The sequence below is a fragment of the Colletotrichum aenigma genome (assembly GCF_013390185.1).
Source record: "Colletotrichum aenigma strain Cg56 chromosome Unknown KSG_Cg56_contig02, whole genome shotgun sequence".
Lineage (NCBI taxonomy): Eukaryota > Fungi > Ascomycota > Sordariomycetes > Glomerellales > Glomerellaceae > Colletotrichum > Colletotrichum aenigma.
The window spans coordinates 5,928,609-5,955,876 of NW_023500908.1; the positions used below are offsets into that span (position 1 = coordinate 5,928,609).

The 27,268-nt window shown below is 57.5% G+C and overlaps 9 protein-coding genes across 9 annotated transcripts; 7 read left to right on the forward strand and 2 right to left on the reverse strand.

Annotated features, from left to right (window-relative positions):
- Positions 1 to 1,394: 1,394 nt before the first annotated feature.
- Positions 1,395 to 4,376, forward strand: sre1-2 (Sterol regulatory element-binding protein 1; the record flags this gene model as incomplete). The annotated part of the gene is made up of 2 exons (XM_037318872.1): positions 1,395 to 2,234; positions 2,280 to 4,376. The coding sequence occupies 2 exons, from the start codon at positions 1,395 to 1,397 to the stop codon at positions 4,374 to 4,376; spliced, it is 2,937 nt and encodes a 978-aa protein (XP_037182915.1).
- Positions 4,377 to 5,986: 1,610 nt separating this feature from the next.
- Positions 5,987 to 8,336, forward strand: NCER2-1 (Neutral ceramidase 2; the record flags this gene model as incomplete). Its single annotated transcript, XM_037318873.1, has 3 exons — positions 5,987 to 6,613; positions 6,656 to 7,186; positions 7,230 to 8,336. 3 exons carry the CDS (start codon positions 5,987 to 5,989, stop codon positions 8,334 to 8,336), a joined length of 2,265 nt encoding a protein of 754 aa, XP_037182914.1.
- Positions 8,337 to 12,657: 4,321 nt separating this feature from the next.
- Positions 12,658 to 14,103, forward strand: CGCA056_v003617 (uncharacterized protein; the record flags this gene model as incomplete). The annotated part of the gene is made up of 1 exon (XM_037318874.1): positions 12,658 to 14,103. The coding sequence occupies one exon, from the start codon at positions 12,658 to 12,660 to the stop codon at positions 14,101 to 14,103; it is 1,446 nt and encodes a 481-aa protein (XP_037182913.1).
- Positions 14,104 to 14,858: 755 nt separating this feature from the next.
- Positions 14,859 to 15,437, forward strand: CGCA056_v003618 (uncharacterized protein; the record flags this gene model as incomplete). The annotated part of the gene is made up of 1 exon (XM_037318875.1): positions 14,859 to 15,437. One exon carries the CDS (start codon positions 14,859 to 14,861, stop codon positions 15,435 to 15,437), a length of 579 nt encoding a protein of 192 aa, XP_037182922.1.
- A 51-nt stretch (positions 15,438 to 15,488) lies between these two features.
- On the forward strand, positions 15,489 to 17,760 carry CGCA056_v003619 (uncharacterized protein; the record flags this gene model as incomplete). The annotated part of the gene is made up of 3 exons (XM_037318876.1): positions 15,489 to 16,111; positions 17,007 to 17,375; positions 17,472 to 17,760. 3 exons carry the CDS (start codon positions 15,489 to 15,491, stop codon positions 17,758 to 17,760), a joined length of 1,281 nt encoding a protein of 426 aa, XP_037182921.1.
- Positions 17,761 to 17,820: 60 nt separating this feature from the next.
- CGCA056_v003620 (uncharacterized protein) lies at positions 17,821 to 18,748 on the forward strand (the record flags this gene model as incomplete). Its single annotated transcript, XM_037318877.1, has 2 exons — positions 17,821 to 18,013; positions 18,066 to 18,748. The coding sequence occupies 2 exons, from the start codon at positions 17,821 to 17,823 to the stop codon at positions 18,746 to 18,748; spliced, it is 876 nt and encodes a 291-aa protein (XP_037183964.1).
- A 1,432-nt stretch (positions 18,749 to 20,180) lies between these two features.
- Positions 20,181 to 23,591, reverse strand: CGCA056_v003621 (Nitrite reductase; the record flags this gene model as incomplete). Its single annotated transcript, XM_037318878.1, has 3 exons — positions 20,181 to 23,291; positions 23,337 to 23,487; positions 23,533 to 23,591. 3 exons carry the CDS (start codon positions 23,589 to 23,591, stop codon positions 20,181 to 20,183), a joined length of 3,321 nt encoding a protein of 1,106 aa, XP_037183965.1.
- Positions 23,592 to 24,421: 830 nt separating this feature from the next.
- CGCA056_v003622 (Ubiquinone biosynthesis O-methyltransferase) lies at positions 24,422 to 25,285 on the reverse strand (the record flags this gene model as incomplete). Its single annotated transcript, XM_037318879.1, has 1 exon — positions 24,422 to 25,285. The coding sequence occupies one exon, from the start codon at positions 25,283 to 25,285 to the stop codon at positions 24,422 to 24,424; it is 864 nt and encodes a 287-aa protein (XP_037183962.1).
- Positions 25,286 to 26,175: 890 nt separating this feature from the next.
- On the forward strand, positions 26,176 to 26,933 carry RIB3 (3,4-dihydroxy-2-butanone 4-phosphate synthase; the record flags this gene model as incomplete). Its single annotated transcript, XM_037318880.1, has 2 exons — positions 26,176 to 26,239; positions 26,299 to 26,933. The coding sequence occupies 2 exons, from the start codon at positions 26,176 to 26,178 to the stop codon at positions 26,931 to 26,933; spliced, it is 699 nt and encodes a 232-aa protein (XP_037183963.1).
- Between the last annotated feature and the right edge of the window lie 335 nt (positions 26,934 to 27,268).

Sequence of the window (27,268 nt, forward strand, 5' to 3'; positions counted from 1 at the left end):
ACTTTTTCTTGTTCGGCGATCCGATGGGACCCAATGGACGACGCTACGGCGAGCGCCGGGGGACGTGGAGAAGACTGACATGGCTGATGGACATGGGAGTAAATTGGGACGTCGAGTCTGGGCAGACGCAAACCGGGCAGTTTATTTGCTGTGCAGAGATGTGTGTGTGTGTCAGTCACGGATAATGCGTGCATAGCTAGTAAACACTGATGAGGCCCGACGGGATGACGAGATGGAAAAAGTGCCCGCTCCCACGCTCACGCCCGTTGGCAACGAGGGAGGATGTGACGGGACCACGGGCAATCACTCACTTCATGAAGAAGAAGAAGCTCTCTGCTGGCATTGGCGTCGATTGTGTCCGTATTGGCACTGGGTTTCTGGCTGGCTGGGCTGGCAAACCTGGCTGGAACTGGAAGCGTGTGTTCAGCGCAAAGCCCCTCCTTGCGCGCGTTGTCATACCTTAGGCCAGCTATCAGTGGCTTTCTTGGCTCAGTGGCGTTTCTCGCTGTGGAGCTGTCGAAAATGAGGCAGGCCGGCGCGCTGTTCCTGGCTCCCCGGGCACTGTACGCCAGTCGTCACTCGATGGGATGTATCTCTGCCTGTGTTTAACGTGCAAAGATACAACGCCCTCGATGTGGGCGACGGCAAGGACGGGGGCCGTACCACTCGGCCCATTATCAGCTGTGGTTTCCCATTTATCGTACGATCTGCCTCCATTCTCTTCCCTTTCTCAATTCTCGCTCTCCTTCCATCCTCCCACCCAATTCCCTGCCCTCTCTTCGCGATCCAAGCATTCCAGAGCGCACCTCTATTCGTGTGCCTGAATTTCCCACCACGCACATCGACCCTCAAACCAACCATTTCGTGCATCTCGCGTCGAATCCCCTCGTCGCTGCTGACCCGTCGACCGAGTTTACCCCCGTGCAGTGCCGAAGTCTACCTTACAGTAACCCCCCCCCCCCTCTCCAACGTACCAGAGAGAGGACCCCCAAGCAACCCAAGCTCTGAGCACCGCCAAACCTGCCCAGCGTCATACGACTTCCACCCGCCGATTTCTGCCCATTGGGTCCCGCGTCTCCCTCCCGCCTGACACTACCTCGCAATCCCCATCCCTTCCCATCGCCTTCTGCCGACAGTCGTACGACCAGAACAATTCCCGCTGCGACCACGCCGCCGTTTGCCGTCAATCTACCGCTGTCCGTCCTGTCCGTAATCTGCCCCCTGCGGCATCGACACCGATCCATCGCGACCGACCGGCCACTCACGTCGAGTCCTATCGACTGCCTCGCCGGGTCCTGGCCCCCCCGTTCTCCAGTCCTGCGAAGGGCCGTCCACGGTACCGACTTCGATGAATTGAGCATCAGGCCATAGTTGCATATACACCGCTCTGCAACATGGCCGACCAGGATCAGAATGCCTTATTTGGGCTCGACGAGTCTAACCTCGGCGTGGCGCCGTCCTTCCTTGACGATCAAGACCCCCAGACCGTGAAATCTGATCCCAACGGTCAACCAAACATCGCCGCCGACAACCAGTCCTTCTATGACGCCAATTGGGGCTTTCAGGACACACCCCCGTACGACTCCTACAGCATTGCTGCCACCACCGCCGCAGGCGCCACTTCTCTCTTCCAGACCACCGCCCCGTGGGAGCTCTCTCCGAACCAGCAGCATCAACAACAACACGCCCTGCCGCCCAACGTTTCCGCCGCCATTGATCAATCCATCGTCGCTCCGGCCGGCTTCTATGCCACTCCCGCCCCCTCCAACCATCACCAGCGAGGAGGCCACCCTCACACCCTCCCCGACACCACCCTGAACCTCCTCACGCCCGCCCAACAGGAGAAGCTGCGGAATATCGCCATGCCCGCCCATCTCCAGTACCAGTCACCCAAGAGCGAGCCGAGCCCCGGATCTGCCACGAGCGACCACAAGGCAGCAGGACTGTCCTCTCCGGATGCCCACGACTCGAGCAAGGCCAGCAGGAAGCGCAAGTCGTCCGCCGACGTTGACGATGAAGATGACGAGGATGACGAGAACCAGCCCGTCAAGAAGACGGCACACAACATGATTGAGAAGAGGTATCGAACCAACCTGAACGACAAGATTGCCGCCCTCCGAGACAGCGTGCCCAGTTTGCGGATCATGTCCAAGAGTGCCAGGGGAGAGGATACCACCGAGGACCGCGAGGAGCTGCACGGCTTGACGCCTGCCCACAAGCTGAACAAGGCTACGGTATGTGTTGTGTGAGATCAAGTAAAACGGCACTAACAACCACAGGTCTTGAGCAAGGCGACGGAGTATATCCGCCATCTCGAAAAGCGAAATAACCGACTGCTCGACGAGAACAGCGCCATGCAGAACAGAATTGCGGCCTTCGAGAAGCTCTTCATGGCCGGCGCGATGAATGGCGCCATGAGCCCTCTGCAGCAACCGCCGACCCCGATGCAGTACCCGCAGGACCAGTACATCAACACGCCCATCGGCACCCCCCGCGGCGAGTCCGCCCAGGGCATGATTCCCGTGCCCGAAGACATGAAGCGCATCATCTCCGCGCAAATGGCCTCCGGCCAGCCGTACCCCGTGCCACAACAAGCGTACCGCGGAAACCCCGCCCTTATGCGGCAGCAACAGATCCAGCAACAGCAGCAGCAAATGCAGCAGCAAGGCCGCTGGGGCAACTCGAGCCAGTACTTTGGCAAGCTCATGGTCGGTTCTCTTGCTGGCCTGATGATCATCGAGGCCGTGCGAGAAAACGAGCAGAGCAACGAGAGCCCCGAGGGCCGCGGTCTGTATGCTCTTCCCGTCCAGCTTCTCAGCTACCTGGGATCGCACTCACACATGCACATTGGCGGGTACTACATCTCCCCTGCCCAGATCATCTCGCATCTCAAATTTTTGCTCTTCCTTGGCACCTTCTTGTGGGTCTTTGTGCCCTCGCTGTTTGTGCCGTCCGACAAGAAGCCAAAGAAGGCGCACCAGCTCAGGGAGTCTCTCCAGGCGGCTGGGTCTGTGGCGTCCCCTATTCACGTGCGCCGTCAGGCCTGGTTGACAGCCATCCAGACCGTCTGGGTCCCGAAACACAACTTCATCCTCGAGGCTGCTGCTCTGATTCTCAAGACGATGAAGCTCAGCCTCCGCAATGCCATTGGCGTCCACGGCTATCAAATGCTCACCGGCCTCACCGAGGAGCAGGAGGCTGCCCGCGTCAAGGCGTGGTCCATCGCCCTCGACGCCCAATTGGCTGGAGGTGACGTGGAGATCAACAAGAGCCGCCTGACTCTCACCCTCTTGGCATCCGGCACACTTCCCGACACCCCGTCCCGACTGATGCTCAAGGCCCTTCACGTCCGCGTCCTCCTCTGGGATCTTGGATCCAAGGGCCTGCACAACACCGTCGCCAAGAAGCTCGCCCGCTCACTCTGGAACGACGCCAGGAACATGAACCGTGCCCTGGCCCAGCTTCGCCGCAACTCCGAGCAGGTCGAAGACGACCTCCCCGAACACCTGGCCGCCCTCATCGAGCAAGAATGTGACGTGGTTCTCAACAACAGCGTCATCCAGCGAGCCTACAACCTGGCGTGGAACCTGGCAACGACCGAGGGCGTCACCGAGCACAACGACGGCATGGATGCCGTCGTCGACGACCAAGCTGTGCGATCCCCGCTGGATGCCGTCGCTGCCTGGTGGTCCAGCCAGACCATTCAGCGCGCCCTGGTCACCAGCCTCGAGGCCACCAGGGATGATGGTGACGCCCCCAGAGTTGTGTCGACCTGTTTGGAAAACGCCCTCAAGACTGCGCCCATCGGCTCCGGCGTCCAGGCCCGCGCTCTCGTCGCCCGCGCCGTGCTCGTCGACGAGAAGCGCGGAGCCAACATTGCCGCCGCCCTCCAGAACGTCCAGCCCACCTCTGAGCAAAAGTCGCTACACCAGATCGCCGCCATCATCGACTCTTCTTCCATGGTTCAGTCCCCCGACGTCCAGATGGCCCTCAAGTGCGCCATGGCCATCGCTCACCTGCAGCGCGCCAAGTCGACCGCCGCCTACCCCCAGGAAGGCCTCCGCCTCGTCGAGAAGATTGCCCGCCCCAGCGCCACCGCCAACATGTCCCTCCTCGGCTGCACCGCGTTGTTCAAGCTTATGGAGGAGCTCTACGCCCACCGTTCGTCGACCGAGTCTTTCAGCACATCCCTCGAGCGCCTCGCCGGCAGCCTGCGCATCTGGATTGGCAGCGCGCCCGGTGAAAAGTGCGGTCTGGAGCAGGACGTCCGCCACAAGATGGTCGACCGCTGCCTCAGCATCACCAAGAGCGTCGTCGGCATGGAGACGGACACGGGCTACGGCAGTATGAGCGAGTGCGAAGAGGACGGGTGCTGACAATCTTATTTCTATGTCTAGAGGCGGTATCTCCCCTTACTACATACTAGATGCATTTATTTTTCTTTTTTGTACTTTTTACGGACTGGACATGAGTTTTGGGCGTCAACCCGGGAGGATATATGTGTCTTTTGACCTGGCGTTTCGTACGGAAGCAACGTGACGACGGCTGGAAAAGGCTGGGACCAGCGGATTTTGCATGAGCAGAGACAACGGATGTCGCTTCGGGCTGGCATTGATCCCCACGAGGACTGTCACAATATGGAATTGGGCGAGGGATACGGTCAGGGGATATATACGTGTCGGCTGAAAAAGTTGCGATGTTTTTATTTCTCTATAATCAGTGGTCGTAGGCCGCCGCTATGTAGAATCAATATCGACATGTGTCGTTGCGGGTCTGCGCATGAGTTGTATTGTGATTTATGATGCTGGTGAGGGGTTGTCCTGTTTGAGGAGGTGCCGACGGTCGATGACACCCTCTGACTTGAGAGTTCGGCTGTGGTGGGAGGGCTTACAGAGGTACGTTTATGTCTGTCGATTACTCACCGCGTTGCTGACCTGCGAAATAATAGGAGAAACTCCTGAAGTGTGGTGTTTCTGTTTATTGCGTTTATACGACAACACGCACTCGTCAGCCCACGACCGCTCCCTGACGGGCTGAAGAGTTGATTCACCAGCGGAGACTCGCCAGCGGAGTCGAGCGGATACGGCACGGCAGTCCTCACAGGCGAGGAGTCCACATCCCCACCTTTCAAAGCTGCAGGCCCCACCCAGATAAACAACACATAGCCGTCGCTATCGGGGCCGAGCCAACTCCCTGCGTACGGCACATGACGGGCCAAAAGGGGAGCACACCGGCCAGGGCTGGGTTATCAACGTCGCAGCAATGTCCTGCTCGAACGGGCTTCGCATGCCGCGCGGGCATATCGCTGTTATCTACACAATTCACGCTGACTGAAGGCCTGCGACCGGGATGCCAACTCTGCAAACCGGGCACCTGCAGCATCGCCCTGGAACGATGTGATGCCTCTCGACGGGCGATTAGCCACGAGCTGAGCTCTTCTTCTAGTATAGCAGGCCGGCAACCCTGCGAACAACCGGACGCACCAGTTCACCGTGCTCCTCTCCCTGACGGCCAAATCGGAGCCCATCCTGCCGAGCGGGACATGCCCATCTTCACGACGACCTGCCCAATGATGGCAACGGGTGACCCCAATTACAACTCCCCGCACTCCCAATGGACACCACCCTCACGCACATCTCCAATCAGACGGCGACATCGCCGGCCACCATGTGACGCAAGATTGCATCTGCGCAAGGGAGCGTCCATCTCTTGTCGTGTTGACATGACCGCCCCTACCTGCTTTTATTGACCTCGCTTGCCGTTGGGGCTGCTCAACGTTGCGCCCATCAGGGCACGGGCAAATCACGGCGAGAGATGTGTCGGCATACCTTCCCCTTCCCGCGTCACCGGCATTCAGGGCCAGGAACAGCTGGCTGTAGCTGTCGAGGGGCTACGATGCTTGATGGCCGAGGTGTGCGGTCATAAAGGGCGACGGCTGCCCTGGCGCCCCCTATCGTAACTCGAGGGGCACACCGCATCGCCCGCCATGCCTCGATACTCTCGTTCCGGCCTTGAGCTGCCCCGGCGCTCATTCTTCGCCGTCTTTGCACTCGTGTCTTTTGTGCTCCTCGCCACTGTCGCTTTCACCAAGCTCGGCGCTCAACAGGGCCCTGTGCTGAACATCCGCCGCGATGATACCTGGAAGTCGCACCTCAAGGCCAAGACGCGCGCCGCGGCGGGTGACAAGTACCTGATCGGCGCCGGCAAGGCCGACATCACAGGGCCCGTCGTCGAGATTGGGTTTGCCGGGTATGCTGATCTGGACCAGGTTGGGACTGGTCTCAGGCAGAGAATCTACAGCCGCGCCTTCATTGTCGGCGATGTGAGCAAGCCGAACGACCGGTTTGTGTATCTCGTGCTGGACACCCAGAGCGGTGACACCGCCGTGCGTAATGGCATCTTGGAGGGCGTCAAGGCCCTCGGGTCTGGCTATTCCATGTACACCAAGGACAACATTGCCGTCACGGGCACCCACAGCCACGCCGGCCCGGGAGCGTGGTTCAACTACCTGCTGCCCCAAGTCACCAGCCTGGGGTTTGACAAGCAGAGCTACCAGGCCATCGTCGACGGCGCGGTGCTGTCGATCAAGAAGGCGCACGAGTCGCTGACCGAGGTACGTCGTTCACTGCTTCTCGAGACCTGACTGACGATCCAGGGCTATCTCGACGTCGGGACCACCGAGGTTACCGATGGCGCAATCAACCGCAGTCTCTGGGCGTACCTGGCCAACCCCGAAGAGGAGAGGGCAAAGTACAGCGCCAGCACCGACACTACCCTCACGCTTCTCCGCTTCCAGCGTGCCTCTGACGGCAAGAACATTGGTGTTCTCACGTGGTATCCTGTGCATGGCACTTCCATTCTCCAGAATAGCACCCACGTGGCTGGCGACAACAAGGGCGTCGCCGCGTATCTCCTCGAGAAGGACCTCGCGGGCGACTCGAGCACGGCTGACGGCTTCGTTGCTGGCTTCAGCCAGGCCAACGTCGGCGACACCACCCCCAATGTTCTCGGTGCGTGGTGCGACGACGGATCTGGCCAACAGTGCAGTCTTGAGAACAGCACGTGCGCTGATGGCAAGAGCCAGTCATGCCACGGCAGAGGCCCGGCGTTCCAGAAGCTGGACCTGGGAATTTCCAGCTGCTATGAGATTGGCAAACGGCAGTACGCCGGGGCCAAGAGCGTCTACGTAAGTTGATCGATCCTCACACCGAACTTGGCTGACCAGATAGACCGCCCTGAGCTCTTCGTCGACCCCCGTCACCGGCACCAGCGTCAAGTCCTTCCACTTCTTCCAGGACATGTCCTACTTCAACTTCACCGCGGCAGACGGCACCAAGGGCATGACCTGCCCGGCCGCCCTCGGCTACTCCTTTGCCGCCGGCACGTCCGACGGCCCCGGAGCGTTCGACTTCACCCAGGCCGACTCGGGCACCCCTGACGCCAACCCCCTCTGGGCGGTTGTGTCTGGCCTCCTGAGGACCCCGAGCGCGGCGCAGGCCGCCTGCCAGCAGCCGAAGCCCGTCCTCCTCGACGTCGGCGAGATGAGCACCCCCTACGCCTGGAGCCCCAACATTGTCGACATCCAGATGCTCCGCGTGGGCCAGCTGGTCATCATCGTCGCGCCCGGCGAGGCCACCACCATGTCTGGCCGCCGCTGGAAGGCAGCAGTCAAGCAGGCCGCCACGTCAATCGTCGACAACGACCCGATCGTCGTCCTCGGCGGCCCTGCCAACACCTACGCGCACTACATCGCGACCCCTGAAGAGTACGCCATCCAGCGCTACGAGGGCGCGTCGACCCTCTTCGGCAAGAGCACCCTCCCGGCCTACATCAACCTTACCGTCTCCAACATCGGATTCCTCTCCCCCTCGGCCGCGTCCACGCCGCCCGCCGGCCCGTCGCCCCCGGACAACCGCGGCAACTCGCTGTCCTTCATCACCGGCGTCGTCGTGGACGGCACCCCCAGCGGCCGCTCGTTCGGCTCCGTCGTCACGCAGCCGTCGGCGTCGTACTCCCGCGGCGCCGTCGTCAACGCCACCTTCCAGGCGGCCAACCCGCGGAACAACCTGCGCCTGGAGGGGACGTACGCGGCTGTCGAGCAGCTGCAGAACGGTGTGTGGACGCAGGTGAGGAACGACGAGGACTGGTTTCTGGTGTACACGTGGACGCGCACCAACTGGCTGCTCGGGTACAGCGAGGTCACCATCAGCTGGGAGACGGCCGGGGACGGCGCTGCTGCGGGGACGTATCGGATCAAGTACTACGGCGATTCTAAGCCGTTGATTGGGTCCATCACGGCGTTTGAAGGGACGTCGAATAATTTTACGTTGGTCTAAGATGCCTCCGATCAAGGGGTGCAGGATTACATATTTCATAGTCAATGTCTAATCTGTGTTGCCGATTTATGCCAGTCCTGTTGATAGATGTGTCGTTTGCAGTCCCTGGTGAATTGATGGATGGCGATGGTCACAAAGAGTACAAAAGCCCTGTGCCCATGGTGACTATCCGCGACATGAACTCACCGTTGCCCTCTTTGGTGCTAGGGTTCTCGCGTTTGAACGGAGGATGGATGGGTGATTGAAACAGGCCCGCTTGCTCGCTGTAAACACCCGGAACCTGTTCTTGTTTTTCAGCACAACGCGGCAACAGACACTATGACAAGGCCGAAGCTTGAACGGGAGGAAGGCAGGGGCTCCGCCGCTGGCGAATACCCTCACGCAAAGAGACCTCGCCGCGACTCGCTGGAGGAGGCAGAAGATGACTTCGCTCGCGCCTAGGCCAGCCTGAACAGGAAGCGACGCCAGAGACAGCAGCCCATTCAGCACCAGACATCGACGATGTCAGAGGCGCATGACTTTGCGAACGTTTCTGCGGATAGACTGCAGAGGTTCCAACCGTACAACGAGAGACGCCACGACGTGGCGGGGAGCGACAGCCCATCGTCGCGGCCTTCTTCAGGTCCGCATCACCGAAGCAACCAGCACCAAGCAAACAGCGATAGATCGCACGGGAGGCAACAACACAACGACCAGCGCCACGACGTGGCTACAACGAGCGAAAGCGGCAGGCTGTCGCCATGGCAATCTTCAGGTCCGCGCCGCCCAAGTAATCAGCCTCAAGCAGCCAGCGATAGACAGCACATGGTTCAACATCACAACGACCACCGCCACGACGTGGCGACTCATGACAGACTGTCGTCGCGGCTCTCTTCAAGTCTGCATCGTCCAAGCAACCAGCCTCGACCCTCGCATCAGATACATCGAGAGAGCTACGACAGCTACGGCCCGCAGCAAACCCCGGCTCGAGACCAGACACGACGACCAGAGGATCGTGACCGCGAGATCAAGCCTGGACCAGGATCTAGACCCCAGAACCCAAACAGAGGGGTCTACCACGATTTCGCCCGGGAAGGACGTGACCGCCCTGCCCCTTCCCGTTTTGACTCGCCACCCCAGACACAAGGCAGTGATAGAGACCAGCGGTCATCATACCACTCACTGACAAGAGGTGGTGGCCATGGCAGGGGTCAATCACTTCAACGCGAGCCCGATGTTACCTCAGATCGAGGTCAATCGCACCACCCACGGCGGTTCACTGTCACGTCCTTCCAGCCCCCTCAACAGATTTGCAACAAGCCGCCTTTCCACGAAAAGGTCAAGCTCAATACGTAGGACGCAGAGAAGCTCGTTACCCATGGCGGACAGTCAATCGACCCTCATGTTGAGCTCAGGTGTGGGAACTGCGGCCACAGAGGCCATCGTCTGATCGACTGCATCTGGCCAGACCTCTCGGGCCAGATCAGTGGCTGCCCATTGTGCAACACGAAGTTGCATCATTTGGATGAATGTGCTCGAATATCGCAGCTCTCCAAGGCCCAGTTATACAATCTCCTCATCCATAGGAGAGGCAACAGGCCAGCTATCGCCTCGAGGACCCCTTGGGTTGATCTCGTCATGGAGGCCGCGACTGCTTCCATCGGGATTAAGGACCCACAAGGGGGACCGTTTCCTTGGACCAAGGACTTTGCCAAGAGCCAGGGGCACACCTGGTGCAAGTACGAGAACCGCTCGGGTCCCTCGTGGGAGTTCTACGACTACAGGGCGGGAAAGGAGGGAAGGATGCCTCTGCCGACCGACCCCAAGACGAAGAATTTGGAAAAGGTCTTGAGCAGCGTGGAGGGATTGCGCAGAACTGAGGTGCACCTTGGGTTGGGGCAGAATGCGCTCACTCTTTAGTGGAGGTTCCCGTGGCAAGTAAATATTGGGTTTAAGAGAACGTTATCGGGTTGCTTTACATAGTCTTTAGGCACAGATTGAAGCACTCGTTCTCTACATCCGTCATGGCATCCACTGCCATCGTCCTCGTGAAGTCATCTCCATGTAATTTTCGCGATGGCTGAAATCTTAGGTGCAAGCCGGGTCGTGGTTGCTGTCTATGCAACAGATGCAGCCGTGAAAGCAGCGACTTCCTCCTTTGGACCAATCGGGTACGTTCCTTACCTGCCCTATTCGGAAAGAAGCTGCTAGCCTGTCCCACATGTTTGAATACATCGCTCTTTCAACCGACACTCGTCTATCAACTTCTCTCCAACGACACTCCATCATTGCCCCCGTTAGCTGGTATTTGTTTCAATCGCCTGCAACTGTTTTTTTACGTCGAGAAAAAGAATACGATCCATCCCACATACACAAAACATCTTTCCTCCCCAGAGCGACATCAGTAGACAAAATGCCCCCTCCACGCCTTCTCAGTACCGAGCTCGTCGAAGTGGCAGGTTCAAATTCGGAGACGGATTGGGATAACATGTCCACCTCAAGCAGTGATTCTTGGCCTGGCATCTCCATGGCTGGGTCTGACAAAATAGATGGCGACGAACCCATTGAGCCCTCCAGTCCGAGGCCGGTGCCTAGGCTACGTGGCATTCTCAAGAGTTCCAGCTCAGGAGACTTACAGAAGGCTCGAACCAATGTCTCTGGCCAACAAACACAGTCTGAAGAAAGAGATCCACTCCGCAGCGGCCCGTTACGAAGGATGAACGCGCTCGAGGAAGAACAAAGTCGTCGGCGGAAGCGTTATCGCCATCGTCCCTATGCAGACAGCAGACGCACGATGTCACACAATCGTGTCGAAGAAGACTTGTCGGATACTGTCGATGAAGATGCGGACGCCGACGGTAGCAGAAACCGGGTCCATGTTACGAAGAAGCCCTGTCATGACCACCAACATCACCACAGCCATAACAATCTCGCCGCCCCCAACACGACTGGTCTCCAAACCCCGGCTGACGCCATCTCCAATGTTGGACAGCAAGTGGGCAGCCCGCGAACTCAGCTTTATGGAAACCTTCCTTCTCTCCAACTTGACCCCAGGGGTCCTGTTGAGACTCATAACGCTTCGCATTCCCACGCACCAGCCGGCGGTCTCAATATGTACGGCGTACATCAGCACAGAAATTACTTTCCAACGACGAATCAGTACGCTGGAGGCTTTCATGGTCAGGCCCGGTACCCTTATTCGCATCGAATGCGCCTTGGTTATCCCATACCGCAGCAAGACCGGACACAACAATCCGAAGCAAGTTGGCTCGCTGGCCTCTATAACAGTCGAGACCGACTCAGGGACGAGTTCTTTCGGTTGAGATCAAGACCCCGTGACGCCAGGGACGAGAGCTTTTTGGCCATCGTGACGGCCCAGATGTATGTGGTATCGCTTCTCCTGACACACAGCCTGCGATACTGTACGTGAGAAGTCGGCATCCTACGCGGGTACATTGGAAGGGGGGACTGATGTGTAAGCACAGTGGTTGGCGCGCGAGCTTGCGTTGGCTGGTATTGAGTATGTTTATGATCGTGCCTTGGGGGTGAAGATTGGCTGGTTTCTCGGGGGTACAGAAGTAACGAGCATGCAATACATGATATACGACGAATGTGCTCACTTCAGTGACTTCGATGGTTCCAAGTCACAATATGTCTTCCTTGTGATTCTGACCATGCTTGAATTTACCAGTGCCTCCCTTATAACCGCATGCCCGATGCCTCAGCACTCGAGGAGATCCAAGTACCTGTTTAGAAGGCCTGGACTTGAGACCAGTGGTGGGCTCATCCGATGGTAATTGTACCGAGACACGGGCAGATATTCCTTAATAACCATTGCCATTTCCTAACCGCCCGGATAGCTTTCGAAGTTCCCGAGACAGACGTCACCGGTGGCAGTGTTTGCTCAGTAAGGAGAGGAAGGAAGGAAAGACTCGATTCGAAATGGACTCATGTCCTATTATTACATTTATGATGACTTCTAAAAGCTGCTCGTCCAAATATCCAATGTGTCCACCTGAGAGGGGACGTCTCTAGGCTGGATCCTGCCTCTGTAAGACAGTGCTTGCCCCATGGATGCGGTTGGCCCTTCTTGAAAAGTTGGACAGTGGGGAAGGAAGGAGGTGTCTGGGGACGAAGGTGCAGTAAGGAGTGCAAAGAAGGAGCTCATTCAAGGGGCTGCTTTCTTTCCTACTTGAACGATGTCCCTCTTCTTCTCACAACATCACATCTCTCTAGTTTTTCTACACTTGCTTTTCTTATCTTTCTCCCATATTGCACGTGTATTCTCTACTGCGAGTTTCACTACCACTTCCCATAAACAACTCCCACGACGACTACCAAGATGCCTCCCAAGAACATGAAAAAGGCTGCGGCTTCGAAGAAGACCTCAGCGGCGACATCAGCTGTCACGGCAACGGAAGGTCAAAAGACCAAGAGGAAGAACGCGGACACACCCGGTTCTGTTCAAAAGAAGCAGAAGATGACGAATGCTGTGAAGGTCGACGCAGATTCCGAAGAGGGCGAGGCAGATGCTGGAAGAGAGAAACCAACCGGGGATGATGGCGATGGCGGCGTCAGGTGTCTGGTGCGCCCTGACAAGGCGTGGGCGCTTGTTGAGAGGTCTCACGTCGATAAGCAGCCAGCTGCGTCGCACAAGATGTTCTTTTTGACGAATGCTTCCGTGTCTCAGCTTGAAGAAGACGAGATCGACAACATAATTCCTCCCAAAACACTGCCAGAGTCGTTATTCCCCCCGAACTGGACCCAGCAGGACGAGCAAGACTTGCAGAGGGCGTGGGATGAGGATCCTGAACGGCCCGTTTGGATGGACATTCCAGACAAAGGGAGATTCACTAAACTCTGGAAAGTGTTTCTGCGCCTCTTTCGTAAGAGCCCTGCCGATGTCATCTCGGCCAAGTACGCGTTGCAATTTGATCCGGACAAGAAGCGTCCCAGGATGGGATGGAACAGCAAGAATGAACTGGTGGTCTCGCCGGCGTGGACTGCGCTCTTTATGAAGAGACTGATGAACTTGGCGTTCCACCCGCTGTGGCAGGGCAAGGTCGAATGCCTTATCGTCGCCATCCAGTACGCAGTAATCGTGCGCACCAACGACTGCCGGACATGGAAGCTCCTCAACCCGACTGGTGATGAGTTCTTCAACACCATGATTCGAGTTCTCAAAAAGCCCGACTGTCAGGGCATGGAGGTGTCCAAGCTTCACAAGATGGCCCGCGATGACATGCATGGTCGTGACGTCCCATGTGGCTGGTTCTCTATGTTCATGGAGAAGCTAGAGGGCAAGTATCCAAAACCACCACCGAGGCAGACAGAGGACAACGGCCCCTACAAGGTCTCGACGGCTGACCTTGGGGAAATTCTGGAGGCGCTGACGGACATGGATCATCTAGGACTGCCGCTCTTCAGGTACACGGGCGAGGGCTACAGTATGGAAGCGGCCAACCTCAACATGAAGGAGGACTTGCCAGCGAATGACGACATGTTGGATTATTACGAGCGCGGATTACTCGAAGAGCGCCGCTGGGTTGCCTTGCAGAAGAAGCTCGCGGACCGAGGAAGGCCCGTCGAGTCTTTCACGGGGCTTACGGTCAGTGCCGAGGCGACCGGCTCAGGCTCCACTCAGACCGATATCGACCAGCTGAATGAGAGGATTCGGGAGTTGGAAGACGATGTTTTCGAGTGGCAAAGGAAATATAAGAGGCTGCAGGGGCATAACCCGGTCCCGTCTTCGGATGCGATAGAGGACCCGAACGACAGCTACGTATAAGAGGGCGGCGGCGGCGACCGCCCACCTTCCTTTGTTCAGACTTACGCCCTCTTGACTGCCAGATATGGCACGGGGCTGACCATAACTACTACTCGGGAAGCCAATATGCTTTTGTAACAATACACTTTCTCTGCAATTCAACCATCTGTGTGGTGCGTAACCCTTGAAAGTTGACCCTTGATTGTAACTAACCAAAGTAATCCTCTTACTGGGGAATCCCGACCGTGTCCTCTTGGAAGTTGGCTAGTGGGGAAAGAGGTGGTTTGAAGAGGGTATGATGAGTTGTGTAAGGAGAAGGAACGAAGTTGAAGGCTCCTTCCCTTTCCCAGATGGCAACGTTCCACCTCCGTCTTTCCTCAACTTTTCTCCGCCTTCCCGCACCTGCGTTTATCATCACCCCTGCATTTTCTTCTGTAATTTTCACAACCACGACCACGACCACCGCCCCCACCGAGACCAAGATGCCGGAGCGCGATTTAGTGGAAGGAACGCCGGCTTCACGGCCTCAGGCTGCGACTGCGGCTTTGGTATTTACCGCAACTGCGGTAGGAGCAGACAGAGCAGAAATGGACGGTCGACGGACTGTTGGAAGGAAGAGAGAGGGCAGCGGATCGCCATCATCAATGAGAACTGCTAAACAGCAGAAGACGAGCGCAGGGGATGGGACCTCCGCATTTCAGGCAGGTGCAGTCAGTGGTGCAGATGGTGCCCAGGACTCTGGGTTATCCTCGTATGAGAGAGTCTCTGCAGTTGCCATGGCTCCTGTGAGCGGAGATCAGGAGCGATCCTCGACGGAGGTGAGGGTGCCTGGAGACACTCAGGCCGAAGGCAGTCACGGGACAGAGATCGAGGTCTCTAGAATCCTCAAGAGGTTTGAAGACGCGCTGAAGAAGGCACAGGAGACGCCGGAGAAGGTCATGAACCTCCAGAAGAAGCTGGACTTGGCCGAGCACGATGCCAAGACTGCCGGCATTCGAGCCGACGAGGCGGCCAAGCGCGAGACTCGGAATCGGGCGGAACACGCCAAGCTCCTACAGGAGTCGGACGAGCAGAACAAGAAGCTGTCCAAGGAACACGAGAAGCTCCAGGCAGAGTACAAGGAAATGAGTGAGAGCAAGCACAAGCTGTTTGTAGAGAACATGACCCGCAGGATCACCAATGAGTCATTCGCCGACGCCATGAAAGAGTTCTCTATTGTTGAGGAGAAATTGAAGCAGGCGACGAAGGAGAAAACTGATCTCGCCGAGAAGTTGCGCCAAGCCGAGACGGCGCGTGGAGAGGCCGACAACGAACTGGGCCGTCTGAAAGAGACGCTGACCTCGATAGAGGCTTAGCGAGATTCGGCAAAGGCCGAGTTGGACAAGGTGAGAGAAAAGCTGACATCGATGGAGGCTGCGCGGGACTCGGTAACGACCGAGCTAGAGGGGTTGAGATCAACAGTAGCCTCAGTAGAGGTTATGCGAAATTCAGCAATAGCTGAGGTGGACCAGCGCAGGGAGGAGCTGTCTAGTTCGCAGAAAGATGTGAGCAAAGAAAGGCTCGAAGTGCAGGGCCTCACCACTGTGCTGAATGGTCTCAAGACGGCTGTCGAGGCGATAAAAGCACGGCCAAATGGCACTGGAAGCGCGGAGTCTGACTGGCAAAAGGCCGTGGAACTGCTGGCATCACGACTGAACGCGTTCAATATCTTCGACGACGGTCGCTATCTCACACATTCTTCAGTCATCCACGAAGTTGGAATGGCAATCGTGCGGGACGCGGAATTCGATAAGCTAAGGAGGTTCGTCGCGACTATGGAGGTCAACGCGACCTATTGTTTTTGGCAGGTGGTAGAGGCTGAGGAGGGAGACGAGATCATCAGACTGGAAAACTCCAAGGCAACGTGCCCCTTGCACACGATGGAGGAACGCCTCAGCAAGAGTGACAAATGTCTCAGATTCAAATGTATAGTTCGCAATGGCGACAGACAGCTCATCGTGGGAAGAAAGACGAAGCGGACCACAGCTGTGTAGGTGGCATTGATGTTACAATAGATAGATATTCACGAGGGAAGGGTCCAGTTTGCATTGATCATCAAGAGTCTAAGAATTTCATGTTGCTTGTTAAGTAAATCACGAACGCCACTCAGTCTACGAGGAATTCCCCGTGTTACCAACGCTATCCTCCACGTCTTCTCACTCAATTGGGGTTTCAAGTCCGTTCGTCAATGTCTATGGTCGAAGCATGCCCGCTTCCCTGACGCTCTCGCAAATCCGCTAGTAAATCAATATCTTCATCTCCCTCAGCCTCAGACCCCATGATTTCAAATACTTTCAAGACAGATTAGGTGCTCCCTCCCTCCCAAGCCTTCCTCCATCATCCCTCCTTCCACTGCCCGGTGAAATATGTTCAGCGTTCATAGTTGGTTTCCACTTACATAATGAAGACACACCATGTATCACAGTGAAAGTTTTATACAAATGATGAAAAGTTGGTTCTGCTCTGTTGGGCCACAATATTGTCATTTATATCCCCTTGGATGTGGGCATTCTGGCATATGCCGGAGGCGGGCCACGCCTGAAAAAGGGGGCCATTGGAGCGCCGGCTTACTTCATCTGAAAGCCGCAAACTGGTAATACCAGAGGAATAATAGCAACAGCAATATTTGGAGACTCTGTGAAAATTCAGGAGAGGAAGTAGGGGTAGCATGGAGGGCTCCTGCCTTGAGAGAGTCAGGACTTTCACCGCGGGACCCACCGGCCGAGGAGAACTGTGGATCCCATTGTTTACCTACCTCGTCGATTGATTGATGCCTGTTGCTGCCTTGCTTTTCTTTAGTCCAGTTAGAAAGTCTCTCGGCTGCGAAATCTTTTCCTCTTCAACTTTCCCAACACCAACGGACAGTATCAGGACACTGATAGCAGGCAGCAGTACGACTTGGACATGGTTTCCCGGCATCGTGTCGACCGCGACGAGCTTGCCGCCCATATCGAAGCGAACAACCGAGCGGCAAACCTGCTTCGGGCCAGCTTCAATGACCCGAGCATACGCACATTCAGCAGTGGGTTCACGGGTGGGCCGTCCGCGCCTCCGCAGACTCCGCAGCCGCGGTGGCTCGACAACATGTGCTTTACCCGCTTTAGTGCCCAGAGCGACCCGCCGCCGCCGCAGCAGCAGCAGCAGACGACGGGATATCACGCAGCCGCCCGCAGAGAGAGTGTGTCGGCTCCTCGGCATGACTTCCACGACCGGGACTGCGGTGACCGGCCGCGCCGTGATGCGCTCCCTGACGTGTGATATGGTGACTTTTGGCATGACCCAAGCAGCGCACATCGATACAGTGGGTTTTTGGAGACGGCGATGGAAGCTGACGGTCAACGGACTATCAGTGGAAAGAGAAAGATGACGGGGACCCCCGTTGCTGCTAACAAGAAGCAGAAGATGAGTACAGAGAATGGAACTTCCGCGTTTCAGGCAGCCCTGGTGAGTGAAGGAGCCGATGGGGCCCTGGACTCTGAGTCCACCGCGGATGGCGCGGTGGGAACTGGTGGTGTTGCCCAGGACGCTGGGTTAGACGAGGAGGATGTGCAGACGCCGGCTGAGCCGACGCCGACTTGGGGCTCGTCCAAGACGTTCTTGGAAGCTACTGTCGACGAGGCCATGGATCAGGGCAAGTAAATGGCGACACTCGAAAGCATCTGGCCCAAGACTAGCGACTGGGCTGCGGATGGCGACGAGATGGAGGCATACGCCGAGGCCGTCTGTCAGCTTGCCGTCTCGAAGTGGGCAAAGTTGACCGTCATGAAGGTCAAGCTTAAGCTCGACGCGAATCGCAGGGCAACGTACAAGGAGATGTCCAAAAAGGACGAGAAGCAGTTTTCGTGTGCGTATACCGACTGGTGGACCACGCTTCGCCTGCACAAGAGACTCGGTAAGGCTCCTGTCTCGCATGAATGATTGATGGCTAACTATCTCAACTACAGTCACAGAGTCGGAGTTCCAGGCTCTCCGCGACAGCGGCTTCATCAAGACGCTCAAAAAGGAGGAGAAGGGCATGCCGCCCCTTGACGAGCGCTTCCGCGACCATCTGCAGAAGAACGTGAGAGCAGCTGGGGAGGCGATGGGTCCCCTGCAGAACGTGGCGATGGGCCCTCTGCAGAACATGAAGACAGCCGGTGCGGTGCAGCCTGCGCCGCCCGCGCCCAAGCCTGTTCAGGACGCGCGCGTTGAGGACCAGCGCCGCAGGCTGTCGGAGCTGGCACTCCATTGCCTGCGGGATCACGTCATGCCTGGCGACATGACGAGTTACATGACGGATCTGGCAGACCACGCGGCGAGCCTTCTCAACCTCAGGAACAAGGATGACATGCGACTCTCGGACAGCGACGTCGACGCGGTCATTTCCGACCAGTGGCGTGTGTACAACGGCGACGGCAAGGTCGTAGAGAACGCCAAGGCTGCTTCGAGCTGGCACTGGAGTCGCAAGCAGGAGAAGCAGACACAGCAGAAGCAGCAGACGCAACAGCAGCAGCAGACGCCGAATGTTGTGCATACGTCTTGGCTGCCCCCTGAGTTGGCGGCTCCGACTGTCGCGTCGGCCTTCTCGCTGCCTTCGCTGCCGTCGAGGACTATGCCACCCCACGGCTTCCCTCACAGCCGCCGTTGAGATGGCAACTGGATGAGTAGGGTGTCTGGGAGACTTCTCAGACTAGCAGATTGGCAGGAATTGTTCGAGACTTCTCGAATTAGGTGGTCAGCAGCAGGTGTTATAAACAGCAGTCAGTAGTCAATAGAAACAAGGTTCTGGTGTGAAATTGCATGTGCCTGTTCTATTGCGATGTAAATTGGTCCATTCATTAATTGTGATAAGTGTAGTTAATGGCGCTCATCCTCTAGACATGTTGCCAAACGGTTGAATATAGATGTCGCTTACAATCATGTGCATTTGGGCCAGTGTGGGGTTTGCGTGTGCTTGATTTTGCTGGCCGGACAGTGTTCACACACATGCATGTAATCCATATATCGTCGTCTTTATCAATACTACTATTCGTATGCTATGGTCATCACCTCTATTATTGGCATCTCTTGTCGTCTTCTCTATTGTCGTCTTCTCTATTGTCGTCTTCTCTATTGTCGTCTTCTCTATTGTCGTCTTCTCTATTGTCGTCTTCTCTATTGTCGTCTTCTCTATTGTCGTCTTCTCTATTGTCGTCTTCTCTATTGTCGTCTTCTCTATTGTCGTCTTTATCGCACCCCCTGTCGTTTTCTCTACTACCCTCGTTCTTATGAGGGTATTTGATTACTTGATTGAAGTTATAGGACACAGTGTACGGCTAAAGAATTCTTTGTAAGACACCAAGGTAGCAAAGGACACCTTCCTGCTTCACAAGAAACCTGAATCTTGTACAGTGACATGCGAATGTTCTTGCACTGTGCCTCGTCTGGAATGACTAGAATTCCAGTCGACAAGCTGCGCGCGAATAAAGCTGCCGCAGATGATGAGAAAAGGATGTAAGCCATGTCCCATATTCATTCTTAGATTTATTAGCAAAAATTGAATACACACCGTGTTTCAAGCAAGATAGCCTCGAGTCGATGAGATGCAGTCGGAGAAGGTTCAACCCCTGGTCCGAAGGACCCATAATTCAATACCAAGGGCCAATCGCGTGTAATGCTTTCTGCTTTCTAGCGGACGCATCCCGCTGAGCGCAGCACTCAAACTTAACATCAACCACACCAGACCTCAACACAGAGAACCACGTCAACTTACGGGTTTGACCATTCGTAACACCAACTGCTCTTCTCGCACCATATACCAACCGCTCGCAGGACACTTTCGAGGCAGTCGTTGTATGATAGTCTTCATGGCAAGCTGGGCCTTAGTCGTTCTAAGATTTCTCTCGTCAGGAGCAATCGATTTCGTCTCTTCGAATACCAGCATTTCAATTAGCTCTTTCCTGGCAGGTAAGAATCGAGAAGCTGTAACACCCCGCATAACATTCCGTCGCTAACAGACATATCTAAGGTCAATCGCTCTACTTTTGCCGCCTGCCGCGTACGCCCAACCACTCAATATTCAACAATGCCATGTCTACCCCTCACCAATCCGGCGCACTCCCACACCCCCCACCGACAGCGAGCTGCGCTGCCTTGTGCATCTTCAACGTCCCCAGTGGCCTCACGCCAGGCTTCTTCCCACGGTGGCCCTTGAAGTTGATCTTCTTATCCAACTGCTCAAAGGGACTGCTCCCCGCCTCGCCCTTCTTCACCATCCACTTTGCGGTCCCAAGCGCGGCGTCAAGCTCCTCGACGGGCGGCAGCTTCAAGTATATCATGCCGTCCGGACGCTCTTCCACCGGGAACGTCGCGATGCTGAGCTCTGCATCCGTCTTGCAGTCGCCGTTGGCCAGGTCAAAGTTGCGCTTGTGGTACGGACACGACACCCACGGCGCGGACCGCTTGGCGTCGCCGTTGGTGCTGCATCCCGAGTCGGGCTTCTTCGCGTCGCTGCACGTGTCGGTCCCGAGGTCCTCGCCGATGAGGCCGTCCGAAAGCACAAAGGCGCGCTTGTGCGGGCACATTTGCTGTGTGGCGTAGTACCTGCCGCGGATTCGCCAGATGGCCAGCTGCGTGTCTCCTCGCTTGACAGTCGCGGAGATGCCGTTGGGCGTCTCGTCAGCGCCAAAGAAGTGGCTCGCTGGAAGCATCGGCTGCCACGCCATGCTGCTCCACCTGCTGATGAGGCCCTTAAAGTCTTCCTTGGCCGAGTCCTTGGCCCAGTACACCGGGCGCGGCTGGTCGCGGTCGAGCTCGACCTCCATGTTCTCGAGCGTCTCCTCGGTGTTGTTGAATTGCTTGAACTTGGCGGCGATATGAGGGTTCTTGATCGCTTCGGCCCACTCATCGAAGAAGCTGTCGACGAGCTCATGCATTTGAGCTTCGAGAGAGGCGCAGATGCCCAGCTTGTCCTCAAGGACAACCTCCTGCAGGTACTTGATGCCGCCCGGGAGGTTCTCCAACCAGCGGGCGGTTCTCTGGAGTTTGTCGCCGGTGCGGATATAAAACATGAGGTATCTGTCGATGATGGGGATGACCTCGGATGGGGGGACGTCTTTGGCGAGCAGCTCCGAGTGCTTTGGCTTGGCACCACCGTTGCCGGCGACAAAGATGTTGAAGCCCTTTTCGGTGGCAATGAGACCAAAGTCCTTGTTCTGGGCTTCGGCACACTCGCGGACGCAGCCGCTGACGCCGCCCTTGATCTTGTGCGGCGCGCGGATGCTCTTGTACCGCTCCTCCAACCGGACGGCCATGCCAACACTGTCACCAATGCCGTATCGGCACCAAGTCGTCCCTACACAGCTCTTGACGGTCCTCAGTGACTTGGCGTACGCGTGGCCCGACTCCATGCCGGCCTCGACGAGCGTCTTCCAGATATCCAAGAGGTCCTGCTTCTTTGCGCCAAACATGTCGATGCGCTGCCCGCCGGTGATCTTGGTGTACAGGTTGTATTTGCTGGCCACCTCGCCGATGACGATGAGCTTGTCGGGGGTGATCTCGCCGGCGGACACACGCGGGACGACGCTGTACGTGCCGTTGCGCTGGATGTTGCCGAGGAAGCGGTCGTTGGTCTCTTGCAGGCCGTGCATCGGTGTGTCCATGACGTGGCGGTTCCACAGCGAGGAGAAGATGCTGCCGCAGGTGGGCTTGCAGACTTCGCAGCCCATGGACGCAGGGTCGTTGCCGGCCTCTCTCATGACATCTTCAAACGTCTTGAGCTTCTTGACGAGGATGATATTGTAGAGGTCGGCGCGGGAGTAGTTGAAGTGGGCACAGAGATGGTTCTTGACCTCGTTGCCCATGGACAGCATCGTCTTGTTGAAGATGGTGGTGACCAGCGGCATGCAGCCACCGCAGCCCGTGCCGGCTTTTGTGCAGGTCTTGACGTCGCCGAGGGTCTTGCAGGTGCCGTCTTTTACCGAATTGACGACGTCTCCTTTCGTCACGTTGTGGCACGAGCAGATCTGGGTGTCGTCTGTTAGGTCGTCCCCGTCGTCTTCGCCCTCCTTCTTGGCGCCCAGGATCAGCTGGCTGGGCGGCATGTCGAGCTCCTTCATGTTCTTGACTAACGGCACGAGCTTGATGTAGTCTTTTGTGTCGCCAATCATGATACCGCCGAGCAGGTATTTGCCATCTTCCGTAAAGATGTACTTCTTGTACACATTCTGGAACGGGTCACGGTATGTCAACGCCTTGACCGGGGCCGGTGGGAGGCCGTTGGTTAACGTCTCGATAGTGCTCTGCTCGTCTTTCTTCGCCCTTCTTGCCGCTTTTGGAGGCAGCGACTTCGGCCCTTGTGTGTCGGCAAAGTAGTCGCCAAAGCTCGCCACGTCGACACCGAGCAGCTTGAGTTTTGTGCTGAGGTCTGGCCTCTTGAATATCCGCGGCTGGTGCAGCTTGGCTTGTGTGAGGTTGAAGGAGAGGACGTCGGCCATCTCGACGCCGGGGCCAATCAAGCCGAACGCCATGCCCTTCCAGCTGGCGCACTCGCCGATGGCGTAGATGTCGGGAATGCTGGTGCTCATATCGTCGTTGACAATGATGCCGCCGCCGCGATCGGCACACTTGATACCCGCCTTGCGTGCGAGTTCATCCCGTGGCCGTACACCAATAGCGAAGCAAATGGCCGAACAGTCGAGGCGCTCGCCATCCTCGAAGCGCACGCCCTTGACGTGGTTGTCTTCGGTGGTCTCAATCTCTCCAACGCGTTTGCTGAGCATGATGTCGAGGCCGAGGCTCCGCACTTGGTCCACCACCATAGCGCCGGCATCTTCATCAATCTGGCGACTCAGAACCCAGCGATTCCTTTCGATGATCTTGACTTGGTTGAAGCATTCAAGATCGACCATGGCCTTGGCAGCCTCCAGACCGAGCAGACCACCGCCGACGACTGCTCCGTCGGTGCCTTTTCTTGTGCCGGCAAAGGCGATGAGCTTGTTGAGGTCGTCGATTGTGCGGTAGACGAAAACACCCGTTGCGTCATGGCCGGGAGTGTGTTTTGGAAGAACGGCGTCTGAGCCGGTTGCCAGGACCAGGACGTCATAAGGGACGACTTCACCGTTGGAGCAAAGTATCGTCTTTGCTTGGGAGTCAATATCCATTACTTTGGTGTTGATGTGGTATCCCAGGGAGCCTTTGGGAGCGCCGCGATACTACAAACGTCAGCGCGAGCCACGAATGCAGCAACAACCACGTACCCATTCTTCCGGATTGAGGTAGAGGTTCTCAATCTTGCGGTGGTCAAAGAAGCTCGTCAACCCCACGCGGTTGTAAGCCAGGTAGGGCTCCTCCCCGATGATTGTGATGCTATGCTCATTTGTCCGCGCATCCAGCTTCAGCATCTTTTCTCTGCGAAACGTCAGCCAGGGCCGCCACCATCACGCGCATACTCACATGAAGGCCATGCCGACCATGCCCAGGCCGACGACTACGAGCCTCTTTCGTTCCGCCATCGTGAGATGCCAAACGCTACTGAGACACGAACAGAGTTGGGGGTACGAAGAGCAAACGGAGCGAAATGGGACAGGAACACAAGCGACTACACCCCAGGACCGTATTATAAACAGCGCATCATCTTGTCGCCTCACAATGAAGTCAGTTGGCACGATCCGCTGGGATCAGCATCTCCGGGAGTTGGTCCATGACGTCCCAGGAACGGCCGCACCTGATTGGGCGGCGGCGGTCTGAACGATGCATTTCCACGGTCGAAACCAGAGTTTCCGTGCCACACGGCCATGTCTGCGCATGGCGTGCAGGGACATGTGAGTGCGTTTGGTGGAGGGTGGCACGGGTGCATTACAGGTTGGTTGTTGTATCGCATTCTAGGTCGCTCATGGTGATAAGGTGAGCTGCCATCGGATGATAAGGTTGCTACTGACCAATCAGAAGCGGAGGATTGCGGCCCGCAGCGGGCGGCCCTGGCTACGCCCGCGGAGAAAGACGTCTCTGGCCTGCTAGCCGCATTTCTCTTTGCCCATGAAACTAGGGGCGTGGGGAGATTCTTCTCGTTGCTGCCTCCTAGGAGAAAGGAAACTCTTCTTCATGGTAGATAAGCGGGAGCTAATCTGATTTGTAGGGTGCTTGATTGGACGACAAAGACCGCTGTACGGAGCTCAACCGTCATCATAACGACGACGATGTTTAAACGAAGGCAACTCGAGTTGCTTCTCTGTGTCCCACCTGATCTCATCATTTCATAACGAACGCCCAATCAACCGATGGCAATCCAGTCCCGTATTCCTTCTAGGGTATCACCAATAGTGTACAGTATCATACAGTCATCTCACGCCACCCTCCTGACGCCGAAAAAGTAGTTGCCGACCTTCTCGCTGCCCTTAACCTCCTTCCAGCCCAGACCGGGCATGTAGACGACGCCCAGGACCCGCGGCATCTCCCAGCCCTTGCCCATGAACATGCCCTTGAGCTCGTGGTCGTTGATGTACTTGCGCCAGTCGTGGGTGCCCTTGGGCACGATCCCCAGTATATCTTCAGCGATGAGGTTCGTCGTGAACCAGCTCATCCACGTCCGCGCGATGGTGCTGCCAACGAGCCACCCGCCGGGCTTCACAAACGGCGCGCAGCGGTCCAGGAACTCCTCCGGCGACGACACGTGCTCGACGACCTCGAACACGGACACGACGTCGTACAGCTGCGCCGGCACGGGCAGCGTCTCGATCGTGGCGGACTTGTACTCCAGCCTGCCCCTCAGCGCGGGGTCCCTCCTCGCGTGCGCCTTGGCGATGGCGAGCACGCCGGGCGTCGGGTCGATGGCCGTGACGGCGGTGGTGTCGGGCAGCCGGGCGGCGCTCTCGGCGAAGATGCCGCCGCCGCATCCGACGTCGAGGAACCGGGTCGGCGTCGACGGCGCGTCGTACTGGCTGTTGAGGCAGTCGCGGATGAAGGTGTGTCGGAGCGGGTTCATCAGGTGCAGCAGCCGCGAGGAGCCGTGGGGGTCCCACCAGTCGGCGGCGAGGGCGTTGAAGTGCTCGACCTCGTCGGGGGAGACGGAGGAGAAGGTCGAGTTGAACCGGCGGGGTTGCAGCCCGGCTCGGAGGAGAGGTGACGTCGTAGCCGCGCGGGAGGCCGCGACGAGAGGCCTCGCCCGCAACGAGCGCAGCAGAGCGGCTGCTGGGCGTGACGATGCCATTGCTGGTGTTGCGGTGGTGTGTGCAGAAATGAAATAATGGCAGGCGATGACAAAGCAGGAGATCCGCTGAAATTCTAGCTTCCCGTCGGCGCTGTTGCCGACCGTCAGTGCACCCCTGTCAACCGCATTGCAGATGGCAGACGTTCTGCAGGCACGGGATTTCCACCGCAGAGTCGGCGGCGGATCCTTATCCTAGATGTGCACTCCCGGCCCCAGGAACACCTCATGAACAATCGAGAACGGGGCCGCGCGGGTGCTTCCACCAAGGTTTGTCAGCTTGGCCATCACCTGTGTAATCGGCGGGCCCTCGGACGGTCCGCAATCCTTACGTAATTCACCGAGCCCGCTATCGGTTTGGCGCCGTTCGCATCTGAAAGAAGGCGCCACAGAGGCCCTGGAAGCTAGAAGCCCGACCGCCGACCGAGCAAACAAGAAACAACCCGCGCAGGCCGAGAATCCTCGGCGTGGTCGGCGCCCTGGTCCAGGCACATGGGAACCATGGATGACAGGCACATCATGAGTCAACCGATTGGCGACGGGTGGGCTTCTTGGGGTCCTCACTGCTCAGCATCGGCCGATAGATTATTAAGTCCAACGACCGGCGCATCGTGAGAACACGTTGTAAAAAGTGCTTTACCCGCCGGCGGTTACCGTCAATTACACCTGCAAGATTCCCTATCTGCCCGCTGCCGGTTGTCGCCCCCTCTCTCGCATGACGGAATCCCTAGCGCAGTGAAGAAAACGAGGACCCCTGCCCGAACCGTGTGCCCGCAACCGCAAAACACCACTAAATTTCCCTTGGAGCCGCTTTCAACTACCCCTCCAACGTCCCCCTCCTCCACGCCGCCAACCTCACCCTTCCACCGCCAACCACAGACCCAAACGCCGCGATGCCCTCCTCGACAATAGACGAGTCCAAGTTCGACTCCATCCCGGATGCCATTGAGGCCTTCCGTAAGCCGTCCCGCGCATCCCGTCTTGTCTAAGACTGCCCCGCTGACCCAAATCTCCAGGCAATGGCGAGTTCCTCGTCGTGCTCGACGACCCCTCGCGCGAGAACGAAGCCGACCTCATCATCGCCGCCGAGTCCCTCACCACCGCCCAGATGGGCTTCATGATCCGCCACTCGTCGGGCTACGTCTGCGCGCCCCTCAGCCCCGCCATCCTCGACCGCCTCGACCTGCCGCAGATGGTGACCTCGAACGAGGACCCCCGCGGCACCGCCTACGCCGTCTCCGTCGACGCCGCCGACGAGGCCGTCACCACCGGCATCTCCGCCCACGACCGCGCCCTCACCTGCAGGGTCCTCGCCGACCCCGCCGCGAAGCCCGCCGACCTGCGTCGCCCCGGCCACGTGCTGCCGCTGCGCGCGCGCCAGGGCGGCGTGCGCGAGCGGAGGGGCCACACCGAGGCCGCCGTCGACTTTTGTCGGCTGGCCGGCAAGAAGGAGGCCGCCGCCATCTGCGAGCTGGTCGACGACGGCACCGTCGTCGAGGGTCAGGCCGTGCACGAGAACCCGGGCATGATGAGGGGCGAGCAGTGCATCGACTTTGCGAGACGGTTCGGGCTCAAGGTGTGCACGATTGCGGATCTGGTAACGTACCTGGAGAAGACGCAGGGCAAGCTGGACGTCAATGGCTCGTCGTAGGGCCGTGAGGACGGGGAGAGGACAAGAGGAAGAACAGCAGAAAGCCGAGTCCATGACCGGCCACATATACCCATGTCGGGTTGGCAAAAGGCGCTTGGGAATTCGTCACATACTCTGTTTGCGCTCGTTTCGGCGCATTGGATACTGGTCGGTATAACATCACTGAGAGGCACACAAAAGACACCACTCTGTTACCGGCGAGCGTCGTTCAACCGTGTAAGATATGTATTCGGCATAATCCAAATGTGCGACATGATCCCAAATGTGCTCCGTACCCGCAAAATGATGATGACCAGCCCAGTAGGTGTCCGTCTAGTAACGCCAGCCATGCACCC